Raw genomic sequence first — 13,982 nt, 5'->3', positions numbered from 1 at the left:
ATAGCTTCTTAATTTAAAAGACTAGAATTGGGATATCAGAGCTGGAAAAGACCTTAGATATTACCTCTTTTAATGGATAAGAAAAATTAAGAGTCAGAAGTATAAGTAACTTACCCAAGATCACATAGCTATTTATACCAAAAGGAAAATGCTATTATTTTTTTTAATGTTATATTACAGCATAAATTGTAGATCACTTCTAAACTTGTTTCCTGTAACACATTTTCCTTGCTTATAGTGTCAAGTACTCATCCCTGGTGGCACTTGCCTTCATAATTCGTCCCACAGCTGTCATTCCATGGATACCTTTGGTCTTCAGACATTTCTGGCAAGAACAGAAAAAGCTTGATCTTATTCTGTATCAGTTTTTACCTATAGGGTAAGTATGGCTACAATCCATCTATTAATTTTAATAACCTATAAATTATAGATTATGAACAAGATTTTACATTTGTAGTCAATTATTATATCTTTTAATGTCAATGAGAATTATCAGACAAAGGAAACTATTTCCAAATTTATATTTTTTATTTTTATATTTATGATTATGGTTAATTGTAATTAATTTGCTTCAGTGGGAATCTTTGCAATTTTTCTAATTTAGAACTTTTTATACTTCATTTCCTAAATGTTTCTCAAATACATTTTAGAAATACGTGATTCTTTTATATTTGTGTAAGGCTTTATAATTTATAATGTGTATTTAAGTATTATTTCATGATCACAATTCTTGGATCTAGACAATGTAGGTATTTTTAGTTTGTAGTAGAGGAAACAGACAAAATTAAAAACGAGTTAGCTAGAGTCATTGGTTGGTAGCTGTGATAGAACTGGGATTGAGACCCATGTCTTCTGTGCTCAGTTCACCAGCATATATACTAAAGTTAGGGGGGCGCCTGGGTAGCTCAGTCAGTTAAGCATCCAACTTCGGCTAAGTGCATGATCTCACAGTAAGGCTCTGTGCTGCCAGCTCAGAGCCTGGAGCCTGCTTTGGATTCTCTGTCTCTGTCTCTGTCTGCCCCTCCCCCACTTGCACTCTGTCTCTCTCTCTCTCTCTCTCTCTCTCTCTCTCCCTCTCTCTTTCTCAAAAATAAACAGTAAAAACAAAAAAGTTTATACTAAAATTGGAACAATACAAAGAAGATTAGCATGGCCCCTGTGCAAAAAACAACCCGTTTCTTCTAATTTTGAGCTCCTAGGATCATACATATCCCAAGTATCTAGTAGAGTATTCAAAACAATTATTTATTGAAAGGGCTGCATGCATTCTCTTATAACAGTAACCTTTTTAATATACTAGTATTCACGCTGTCTATTTTTGGGTAGGAGTTAAAAAGGGCTAAATCATCTGGAAGCCAAGTTGCCACTGCTGTCATTTCTCAGATTAACATTGTTTTTAATGTATTATATTCATTCAGTAAATATTTGTTTAATCCTAGTATGTGCCAGGTACTGTCCCAGGTGCCAGAGATATAGCAACTTAACAAAGTCCCTGCCTTTATGAAATTTATATTGTAGTGGGAGAAGACCATTAAAAACATGAGTAATATATATTTGTCAATTGATAATACATGCTATAGGGAAAAATAACAAGAGATAAGCATAGAATGCTAGTGTAGGAGGGAAGCAGTTATTTTTTATAGGGTAAATGGGGAAGACCACCATGATAAGGTGACATTGGAGCCAAAACCTAAAGGAATTGAGATAATGAGATAAGGAAAGAATATTACAGGCAGAGACCAGCAAGTGCAAAGACCTTGACATAAGGGTGTATTTGGCATTTTTGAGGAACAGCAATGAGACTGAGCTAAAGGAAAGTGAGTTTGGGAGAACATGATAGTGAGGTCAGAGAGACAGCAGCGGCTCAGATCATGTAGGATTTTACACAGGGAGATGAAAAGCCTTTTTTCTTCATCAGCAATACGATGTATAGTTTATTCATTCAACAAGTATTGATGTTTTGTATCAAGCATTTGATGATTCAGAAGTGAGGAAGATGCAGTGTCTGCTCCCAAGGCCAAAATTGGTGGAGGGAAAAGAGATATAACAATAATTCTTGACCAGCAATATAAAGTGTTCTAAGTAGTTATATAACAAAATGTTATAGGAAAAAAGATAATAAAAAGCCTAATTCTGCTTGAAGGGGAAACATTATATAGGGAAACATTTATAAAGTAGAGGAAGTTTTAAATAACATCAAACATGAACATGAGTTTGCCAGGTCTAGGGAATCAGCATGCTTCAAGTTGTAAAGGCCTGAAGGAGCCTATTCATATAGATCAAATACTTGTTTATTTTGAAGGGAAATATAGGAAAGAACAAATGAGATAATGTATATGAAAATACTTTGAAATTGTACAGTGCATGACAGATATTATTCACAGTCCTAATTAGTCTTACACTCTCAAGTATTGGTACATAGAGTTTGGCCCTAGCCAACAGCCTTCTATGTATTAAGGACACTTTATTTTTTTTTAATGTTTTTTTAAGATTTATTTTGAGAGAGAGGGAGAGAGAGAGAATCCCAACCAGGCTCCACTCTGTCAGTGCAGAGCCTGACATGGGGCTCAAACTCACAAACTATGAGGTTATGACCTAAGCCAATATCAAGAGTCAGACACTAAACCGACTGAGCCACCCAAGCGCCTCATGCATCCTTTCAAAATAACCAGTTGCAGGGTGCCTGGCTGGCTCTGTTGGTAGAGCATGAAATTTGATCTAAGGGTCATGAGTTCAGGCCCCACATTGGGGGTAGAGTTTACTTTAAAAAAAAAAAAAACAACACAAAATTCATCTAATCTAAACACCCCCACTTTGTAGATGAGGCAGTGGAGGTTCAGGGAAGAAAATGATACCTGCAAGCTCTTTTGGCTGATCAGGGTCAGAACTGGGACTAGAACCAAAAACCTCTACACTTTGGGCTTTTTATTTTGAAAAAAAGAAAAGAAAAAACAAGCAAACAAACAAACAGTTGCATATCCAGACAAGAATAGTATCTCTAAATATGGAGAAAAATCTTGCTTTAGTCTTAGGAAAATTTCTGATATGTATGGACCTACTTCTTTTTGCCTTTTACATGACCTTGAGAATTTGGGACATCATTTTGTCATTCATTCTGTAAAATCAAACATAATTCAGTTGTCTTTCAGCTGCCACATTCTCTCACCAACAATTAGCAAGACAAAACATAGTATGGGACATCATTATAGATCATGTAGACATTAAGGAGATAAGAGGATAATATGAACAACTTTTTGCTAATAAATTTGACAACTTAAATAAAATAGATGAATTCCTAGGAAAATACAACTTACCAAAACTGGCAAAAGAGAAAATAGTAAATATGAATAGTACTATATATAATAAAGTGAATTTGCAATTAAGAACTTAAAGAAACGCCAGGCTCAGATGGCTTCACTGGTGAATGCTACCATATATTTAAGGAAGAAAAAACATTAATCCACACAAAATATTCCACAGAATAGAAGAAAAAAAAATTCCCAACTCCTTTAATGAAGATCCCATACCCTTGATCCCCAAATCTGACAAGGAACCTTGCAAGAAAAGTCAATTATAAATCAATCTCTCTCATGACTATGAATGCAAAAATCTAAACAAATCTTACCAAATTGAATCTACTGATATATTAAAAAGGAGAATGAATACATAACCAAGATTGGTTTTAGCCCAGGAATGTGAAGTAGGCTTAGTATTTGAAAATCAATCAGTATGAGTCATGACATTAACAGAATAAAGGAGAAAATTCATCTGACTATCTTAATAGGCACAGAAAAGCCATAGGATAAAAGCCTATTCATGATGGGAGAGAAGGGAAGAACCATTAGAAAATGTGTAATAGAAGGGGTCTTCATTAACATGACAAAGATTTCTATAAAATGTTAAAGCAAAATCACACTAAGTCTTGAAGCACTGAAATCCTTTTTTCCGGAGACTGGAGACAATACATGGATGCTCATTATTTCCATTGCTGTTTAACAGTATATGTCCTAGCTAGTGCTGTAAGGCAAGAAAAACAAATACTTGGAAAAAAAGAAGTAAAACTATATGGCATGACTGTATGTAGGAAATCCAAAAGAATCTAAACAATTAGGATTAGTAAATAAATTCAGCATGCTCACTGGATACAAGGTCAATATATGAATACTGATTGCCATTTGTATACTAAAACTAGTGGGTAGTCTCAATGTATCTTGCTATAAAATATGTATTAATTACAAAAGATAATTTTACAGTAGAGAAACTTGACAGATACTTCCTTAATCAAGTGATCAAAGTTAAGGGGCGCAAGCCTGGCTCAATCGATTGGTAGAGCATGCAATTCTTGATCACAGGGTTGTGGGTTTGAGCCCCACATTGGGTGCAGAGATTACTTAAAAATAAAAATCTTAAGTAAATAAATAAATAAATTTTTTGGAAGTGATCAAAGTTAACATTGCCAGTAATTGGAGAGGTCAGTATCATGAAACTCCTGATTAGACGCAGAGAAAACACCTTGACCCTTCTGTGGTATTACTGCCATAATGCATAGCCTGAATCTAATCATGAGAAACCATCAGGCAAACCCAAATTGACATACATTTTAGAAAATAAACTGACTTGTATTCTTCAAATATGCCAGTCATGAAAGATAAGGAAAGATTAAGTAAATATTCTAGATTAAAGGAGACTACAGACATACAACAAGTGAATACAAAAAATAATCAGGGTTTTCTTTTTCTTTGTATAAAGGACACTATTGGGCCAATTGGCAGAACCTGAACAAAGTGTAAATTAGATAGCCATAAAAATTTAATATTAATTTCTTGGTTCTCATTATTTGTGGTTTATGTAAGAGAATTTTCTTATTTTTAGGAAATACCACTAAAAGTATAGAGATGAAGGCAAATGATGTCTGCAACTTATTAAACAGTTCAGGAAAAAATGCATATTTAGAGAGAGGAAAGAAAAAGATAAAGCAAATATGTAAAATGTTAACTTTTGGGGAATCTAGGTGAAGTATATATGGGAATTCTTTATACTATTCTTGAAACTTTTCTCAGAATTATGTCAAAATAAAAAAAGGAAAACTATAATTTACAGTGGCATCAAAAAACATCAGATTTCTATGAATAAAATAATGAAAGGCGTACAAGAACTCTACACAGGAAGTTATAAAACTTTGGGAGAAACTAATGAAGACCTAAATAAATGGAAGAGTATATATACTATCTTCATGGATAGAAGACTCAATATTTTAAAGATATCAGTTCTCTCCAAATTGTGATCTATATATTAAGTGCAATTCCAACTAAAGCCCAGTATGGGGTGTGTATATGTATGAATTGATAAAGCTGATTTTAAATTTTTCAGTGGAATGCAAAATACCAATATTAGCTAAAAGAATCATAGAAAAAAAAATGTTGGAAGACTTACACTAATAGATATTAAGACTTATTACAAAGTTATAGTAATTAAAATAACTTAGAATTATTGCAAGGTAAAACAAATAGACTGGTGGAACACAATAGTCCAGCAACAGGCCCAGACATATAGTCGCTCATTTATAACAACAGTGATAAGGCAGTAGAGAAAGGATAATTTTTTTCAATAAATATATAATTAGCTGGATATCCATTTGGAAAAAAATTAACTTTAACTCCTCTTCCCATAAGCAAATAAATGAATGAATAAATATCCAAAAGAATTATAGATCTTAACATAAAGGTAAGAGAGTAGCACTTCTTCAGGATATAATAGAATATCTCCATGAACTTGAGGCAGGCAAAGATTTCCTAAATAGAATATAGTTAAGTATTAACTATAAAGGAGAAGATAAATACATTTGAATACATTAATATTTAAGACTTTTGTTCATCAGATTCACCACTGAGAGTGAAAAAGCAAGCCGCAGACCAGAAGATATATGCAATACAAAAAACATCACCAAGAAAAAAATTCCAATCAATTATATACAGAACTTGTAAAAATCTGCAAGGTAGCAATAGAAAATTGATTAAAAGACCTGAACTTCAAAAGATAAAATTTAAGTGGCCAAGAAGTATAAAGATACTCACCTCATTAGTCATCAAAGAAATGTAAATTAAAACCATCATGACATGCTAGGGTACATCTACCCAAATGGCCTAAAAAGATACAGAGCCCTTACATATTCCTGTGGGAATATAAATTGATACAACCACTTTGGAAAACTGTAAGAATTTATTAAGGCTGATTGCACCTAAACCCTAGGGTCCAGTAATTTCAATCCTAAGTATATACTCAGCAGAAATGTATATGGGAAACAAAAGTTGCATAAAAGAACATTCATAGCACTGTTCATAATAGTTAAAAAAGGGAAGCATAGTGTTCATCAACAGAATACATACATTGTGGTATGTTATTCGTATTCAGTGGAATACTATATAGTATTGTAAATGAATGAGCTACTGAAATATACAAAAAACTGTGGCTTAATCTCATAAACATAATGATCGAAGGAAACTGGACATAGTACATATAGTGTGATTTCATTTTTGTAAAACTCAATAAAAGGCAAAACATCTACACTATCAGAAGTCAGGATAGTGGTTACCCTTGGGAAGAGAGTAGAGATTGGTTGGAAAGATGAAGAAGCCTTTTGAAGTGCTTCTAATGCTCCATATCCTGTAATCTATATGACAGTTACACAGCTGTGTTAATATAGTGATGATTCATGAAAGCTTATATTCATAGTGTACTTTTCTGTGTATATGTTTATGGTAGGCAGCCTCTGAGATGGCCCCCATTGATCCCATGCCCTTGATATTCATGTACTTGTGTAATTCCCTTCCTTTGAGCATGTGCTGGACATTTTGACTCCATTCTGACAAGTAGAAATGTGGCAGAAGGGATGACACTTCCAACATTGGGTTATAAAAGGACTGTGGCATCCAGGTTGGTGCCCACCTTACTCTGTCTCGGCTGGCTCACCCTGAGGTGCCGATCTCCATGTCAGGAGGTAGTCTTAAGAAAAAGGTCACATGTGGGAGACTGATCCCTGATCTCGACAGCCATGTGAGAGAGTGTGGAAGCAAATTTCCCCACCAGGACCAGTGAAGCTTTCAGATGAAACTAGCCCCAGCCAACATTTTGACAGTTCATGAAAGGCTCTGACTCAGAGACACCAGCTAAGCTCCACTTGGATTCTTGACCCACAATACTGTAAGATAATAAATATTCATAGTTTTAAGTTGCCAGGTTGTGGGGTAATTTTGTACAGCAATAGATAATACAGTGTTTATTAATTTAGAAACTTTCCTTAAATACAGCCACTGTCAGTGGAAGATCTTTCAACATGTGTAAATCCACATTCAGTTGGCAAAATTGTAAAGCATTTTTAAAGTGACTTTTGATGCCAAGCATTTGCGAATCCATATGCCAACATTGGATTTTCAGTAGATTCAGAATATTAATCACTCTTCTGTTTTGTTTTCCAGATTTATCACTTTAAGTTTGTCTCTGATAATTGATCGGGTTTTTTTTGGTCAAGTAAGTAAAAACATATTAAACTAACAGCTATTTTTAATTTAACCATTTATTACACTAAAAACTCAACCTGACTTCTTAATCTGTGAATATTTGGGAACACAGGCAAATCACTTTTTTAAAATTTTATGGGATACATTAAAAAAAAGCTATTGGCATATACCTTTCATTCAATTTGCTGTGCTTTCTATAAAACATAATTTTGTACTCCTAGTTGAAGTTAAAAGGAGTCTATTTTATGACATTTTTGTCAAGTTTGTACAATTAAGTCAGGTTTGTTAACAATAAAGTTTAACTTTTTAAATGATTTTAATTGCCCCCAAGTTAATCATTCAGAATTCCAAATTAAGCCAAATACTCTCTATTCTTCAAGCATTTTGTTTGACATTTTAATGTCATGACTGTTGATAATGGCCTTTGGTTGTTTTAAGTTCCCTGATTTTAAGGCACTTAGGGGCTCTGGAATCAAACGGCCACAGTTTGAAAGCTAGTGCCCTCATTATTACCTATGTGACCTTGGATAAGTTATGTACTTTTCTTGCCATATATGTACGTTCCCTATCTGGAAATAACTGTGGTATCTGTCTCATAAGGCTGAAGAGTTAAATGAGATACTGCATGTAAAGGCTTACTTACTTACAACAGTGCCTGGGAGAAATGACCACTTACTGTTAACTGCTGTTGTTGATGTTACTATCTTCTTTGTGCTTTAATTCAAATGGTAATGTTTTCAAAGCTTTATCTTAATAATGTGTGATGTCATAAGGTACTGAAGTTTTGAATACCAGTAACACACATACTCATATAAAAACTATTTTTGAGGATCTTTATCTATTATTGCATGTAAAACTTATATTATCAAAATACACATCAACATTTAATCATGCTTTCTTAAACTGCAGAAACTAGCTTATAAATCAAAAGAACACATTAAAACTTGGAATTTAAAAAAAATGAATAAAGAATGATTTCATGTGGTCATTAGTCAAAATTATTAATATAAACTATCATCTTCTTTTTTTTTTTTTTTTTAACTTCATTCCTGATTTAATGTCAAGATTCTGCCAAATTCTCTAATGCCAAAGATTCATACCTGGCACTAATACAATTCTATTTCTTTTTCCATCAACTATCCCAGTGGACCCTGGTTCAATATAATTTTTTGAAATTTAACGTGCTACAGAATTTGGGAACATTTTATGGTTCTCATCCATGGCATTGGTACTTCAGTCAAGGATTTCCAGCTGTTTTGGGTACTCACTTACCATTCTTTATTCATGGCTGCTTTCTGGCCCCAAAGAGGTACCGAATACTTTTGGTAACTGTACTGTGGACACTGCTAGTTTACAGGTAAGATTCTATTTGTCCAAATAATTAGACTTTTTTAATGCTACCAAGAAATTAACTAAATTCTTCAAAAAGTAAACTGTCTTCTGGAGATGTATTAACTCTTATGATTTGTTAATGATATTACTTAGCAGACAAAAAAGATAATAATTATGCTGATGCTCAGAATGAATACTTCTGATATCTTTAGTTCACTTGTCAAGGATTACAATCAATTTTTAAGAAGTTGAAAACATTTTATTTGCTTCTAAAAACTGAAACTACCAAAATTTTAAGTACTGAAGGACCAGAGAAATTATATTTTTCAATGAAAATGTATATATCTTTATTCCAAATTTGAGTAATAGGACTTAGTTGGATTAGTAATAGAAATATTTTTTAGAATGTAATTGTACTTTAGAATTTCACATTGACATCAAATGTTAGGATTACTTTTAACACATCATCTCATAACTAAAAAAGAGACCGCTTCCTGAAGCATGAAATTCATCTCAGTATTTAGAAAAACAGATGTTAACTATATTTCATTTTAAATATATTTATTTCTCAAACTGTCATGTAATATGAGAAAACACTATTTTCTCTTAATATCTGTTTTTATTATAGCATGTTGAGCCACAAAGAATTCAGGTTTATCTATCCAGTTTTACCATTTTGCATGGTGTTCTGTGGTAAGTATTTTTATTTAATATAGAAAAAGTTGTATTTATATAGAAATAGTTAAGACAATAAATTTTCCATGAAACACGAAAATAGTTTTTAACTAAGCTAAATGAGAAATTCCTAATTACAAATTATATTACTGCAGTATTCCTTTTGCAGCCTACTTTTTCCTGTGTCCTGTAATGTGAAATAAAAACAGGATTTAATATCCAAAGCCTTTGGGTGGTAATATTTCTGGCTGTTAGAAATCTTTCCCTATAAAGTAATGGAATAGGTCTATTTAGCACTTTAAGTTTATGATTAGACTATGAAATTCTTCATTCCATAAATGAAAAATATATTTATAGCTGTTGAAACTACTTTTTAATGTTTCTTTGTACACATCTACCCCTTTAAGACTCACTCTAATGCCTATGCAATTTTTAAAGTGATGCATACCTCTGATTTTATTTTTGACCTTTTCTCCATTTTTCCACTAGGTCTTTGCAGTAATTTTTGTTTTTACATATGACTTGTACAAAGTCTTCTATTCCTCAACTCTGGAAAATGTGAATTTTTACATTGGTCGGTTTGGAAAAACTGAAATTGAAATTACTAACTGCAAGTTTAATTCAGAATAAATGACTGTTGGCTTCTTTCAAATAATCACTAAAAAAAAAAAAAAAAAAAAAAATCACTGAACTAGGGAGGGAAGAAATAAGTAATCAACTGAGACTGGAGGCTGGGAAAAACTAGGTAGTCAATGGCATCAAACTTTTTACTTAAAAAACGAAACAAAACAAAACCAAAAAACAGCAAACCACCCAAGGTTAAGCAGCCACCTTTGACCAAGTATACATCATCTCCTACAGATCTCAGATGTACTGTCTTCAGTTGATAGACACACACACACACACACACACACACACACACACACAATCTAAATATTTGATACATCTGAAGTACTGAAACCAAAGGTCATTTGTGTCTCTATAGTCTTACGTCATATAAAAATGCAGGCACAAAAATATAGGCATCAAACAGAACAGCTATTTGGCAAGTCTTAAGAATACTGGGGCCATTCACCAGAGCAAATCTGTTTATGAACCACTATTCAGATTTAAATTTTTGCTTTACAATGATGTGAATTGGAGTTAAAGTTATAAATTGTTTGGTTTTTGCCCAGGTATATTGCCATACTGGAGGACAAATATTTGTGTGTGGTGTTGTTGTTTGGCTAATTTAGGAATTTGGTTTCATTCCATTTGTATAATTTGAGTTTTTCCAGCATTCCACTTCTGTGCCTTCTGTCTTTAGAGAATGTTTTAGAGAAAGACTGAGTTGTGTGAATCCTCATTCCCAGTCCAAAACAATGAATTGTTTAAATGGCAGGTTCCTGGTGACATTTCCAGTCCCAGAGATTGAGATAAAATGCTGATGAGGGTTGAAGAGATCCCCGTCTAATGAACGATAATCAGCCTTTGTGCCATCCTGTGTCCACTCAGAAGGATCCCTAAAGGACCAGGAACTAGCAAAACCCCTCATCTTCTCAGAGAATGTGATCTTTTCCTGTGGACACATGTATCTACAGTCCTTGAATTAGACCTAAAGATTCTAATTCCTAGGAGACTTGTATTCCCACTAAAGTCCGTAGTGAACCAACAGACATTAATCTTTGGATGTTCAGGAACAGTAGCAGACAGTAGTTCTCTTTTGAGTTGTTTTAAATGGTCCAGTCTGTGTCATGAAATTTTGAGTTTTATTATATCTCAAATCTCAGTTTTTGTTCTTTTGTGACCTCTTTTAACCTGATTTTTATATAAACACAACTCTATCATCAATTGCTATGTAACAGCCACCTTTTAGTGGCTTAAAACTTCACTTATTATGTCTGTAGTTGGCACACTGTCCATTCCACCACATTCTTTTGGTCAAAGCAAGTCGCAAAGCCAGGCCAGATTCGAGAGGAGAGATAAACTTCAGGCTGAGGTAGGGACTGGACACATGAAGAGGAAAAACTGCAGCCATTTTTCAATCTCCAATAATTTCTCTTGCCTAATTTGAATTTCCCTGAGTACTATTCAAAATAGGACCTAACTCTGGAAAACGTATCTTCTATATTTGGCTCTTATCCTTAGTGATCTAACCTGTGTCAGTTTCCTCATCTGTAAGACAGGTGCCATTGGTCTAGTAACATTGAAATTTTTAGTTGAACCTCTGTCATTTGTGCTGATGAGGTTCCAAACACCTGCTAGTAATTCTACATTGGGTATCTGCTTAATTTGTTTCTACCAAAGTGGCCAATGCAAACTTGCTGGTCTCCGATTAGGCCACTTTGTTTCTCCATATACTATTTTTGTCAAAATTGCACATGCCTGTTGTTTCAAAAGCCATTCCCTAAGTTTGTTTTAAAAAACAATGGTACCCTTCCCACCCTCCCAGTTCCCCTTCTCAGAATCACTTAAACTCTTTTAGGTGGTCTGATATTCATCTCTTTAAATAAAATGCTCATAATGCCTTTAAACATCTTTGTTTTTGGCGTTATTTAGGACTTCTCGCTATGAAGATGAAAATAGCTTTATTTCCTCAGCAAAGTAGGAAAACAAAATTCTTCCCGATACCACCCTCTGTGCCCAATATTCTTATTACTCTTATTCTTAATAAAGTCTCCTTTCAAATAAAAATAAAGCCTCTCTTCCCCAGGCCCATTCTCCTGTATGTTACATTACAGAATTAAACCACCCTTTTTCTCATGTAAACACTGAATTCAAGTTAACCTAACAGCTTTCCTAGAGTATTTCAAAATGAAAAGTTCAACACAGAGAAACACCTCTGGTTGGTAGAACCTGGTGGAGACCTTTTTCTTGGGCTTTTAGATTGGGTTTTCTATTACAACTTGCCAAAACCAGGATGTGTTTGATGGGATCAGGAATATACAGCCCCTTACTTTCTCATCCTCTCCATTACAATGAACCTTACCTTGGGAAGAAGGAACTCATCAGTTACTGCTTAAGAATACAGATTGTAACATTAAGTATCCAAAACTTAAAAAGTAATTGTGTATATCAAGATAAATCATGTGATGATTAGAAGATATGGCTGAGTAAAAAAGGAACCAACTCATGCAGGGCCTTCTTTGCATATTCAAGTTTTTAGATTTTATTCTGGAGAGTGGTCAACTGGGACATAATGGTTTAACAATAGTCTGATAGTGATTGGATAAGAACCAGTGTGTGTATTATAAAAATATACTCATGGTACAAAAAGACAAAACCCTATAGTTGTCACCCTCTGAATAATGTAGCCCCATTTCCCAGAGAGAATTTTCACTTTCTTATAAATTCTTACAAAAACTTCCTGTATGCCCTTTTTTATGTACCTTTGTTGGCATAGATAACAGAAGAAAATTAAATATTCTGGGATGTTATTTAGCACTGAGTTAGAATTTATGGTAGGCCTGCCTCGATTCATGGCTCACTTTCCACAATATCAGTTACCTGCAGTAAACTGTGGTTCAGAAGTACATGATCTCCTTTCTGACCATCCTGAGGTCAGTAGTAGCCTAATGCTACGTCACAATGCCTGTGTCATTCACCAGACTTCATCTCATCACATAGGCATTTTATCATCTCACATCATCACAAAGAGGATGGCTACATAGAATAAATTTTGAGACCACGTTCATACAACTTTTATTATAGCATACTGTTATAATTGTTTAGTATTAGTTATTGTTAACTTCTTACCATGCCTAATTTGTACGTTAAACATCATCATAGGTATGTAGGTATAGGAAGAGTATAGGGTTCTCAACTATCAGCAGTTTTAGGCATCCAGTGGGGGTCCTGTAATGTATCCCCTGCAGAGAAGGGAGGACTATTGTATGTGAAGTGAAGGAATCTGTATCCTGACAAGTAGTCACTGGGTTCTTACCACGTCTTTATTCTCATAGAAATTACATGCCAGGCTGACAGATTTCTGTAAGTGGTTTATAGAACAGACAGAAAGCTCCCAGAATCTTCAGTAATTGGGAGAGAGGTCTCACATTTCAGGTTAGGTAATGCTTACATTACATTGTGAGGATTATTCCTTTCAGAAGCTAGTTCATTTTAGGGTGGATCCTTTCAATGAGAGCCGCATCTCCATATTATTTGTACATACAATTATGGAAACTTACTGGGCAGCAGTTACTAGGATCTTGTTAATTGCCTCTTTAAAATGGTGAAGAAACCATAGTACTTCCCTGTAAGAAAACCATGGATCCTAAGCTTCTCCTGTAGCACAGACTAGCACGGTAGCTATACTATATTTCAGACTCTCCCTTTAACAACTCCAGTTTCAGAAATCCCCTTGGAAATGTTCAATGTCAGTTTGAAAACCCTCAGTATTCAAATTCAAGTCCGTTCAACTGTTCGTTCTTTCCTTCTCTTCCCAGCATTTTCTATGTATTATTTCCACAAATAATATGG

At 34.0% G+C, this 13,982-nt stretch overlaps 1 protein-coding gene and 1 pseudogene across 2 annotated transcripts in view; both read left to right on the top strand.

Moving 5' to 3' along the window:
• PIGB (phosphatidylinositol glycan anchor biosynthesis class B) overlaps positions 1–13,982 on the top strand; it is a 39,954-nt gene that overhangs the window by 21,367 nt on the left and 4,605 nt on the right. The window contains exons 6-9 of one of the 2 annotated variants that reach the window (XM_042941958.1): positions 239–379; positions 7,476–7,527; positions 8,663–8,874; positions 9,478–9,542. In XM_042941958.1, coding sequence (XP_042797892.1) covers positions 239–379; positions 7,476–7,527; positions 8,663–8,874; positions 9,478–9,542 — 470 coding nt within the window. The remainder of the gene's footprint in view (positions 1–238; positions 380–7,475; positions 7,528–8,662; positions 8,875–9,477; positions 9,543–13,982) is intronic. The other variant, XM_042941960.1, reaches the window with a different exon arrangement.
• Positions 1,095–1,189, top strand: LOC122223327 (annotated as a pseudogene).

Source organism: Panthera leo, chromosome B3 (assembly GCF_018350215.1).
Source record: "Panthera leo isolate Ple1 chromosome B3, P.leo_Ple1_pat1.1, whole genome shotgun sequence".
Classification (NCBI taxonomy): domain Eukaryota; kingdom Metazoa; phylum Chordata; class Mammalia; order Carnivora; family Felidae; genus Panthera; species Panthera leo.
The sequence above is the reverse complement of the archived record's forward strand: the minus strand, read 5'-3'. Positions and strand labels throughout refer to the sequence as shown.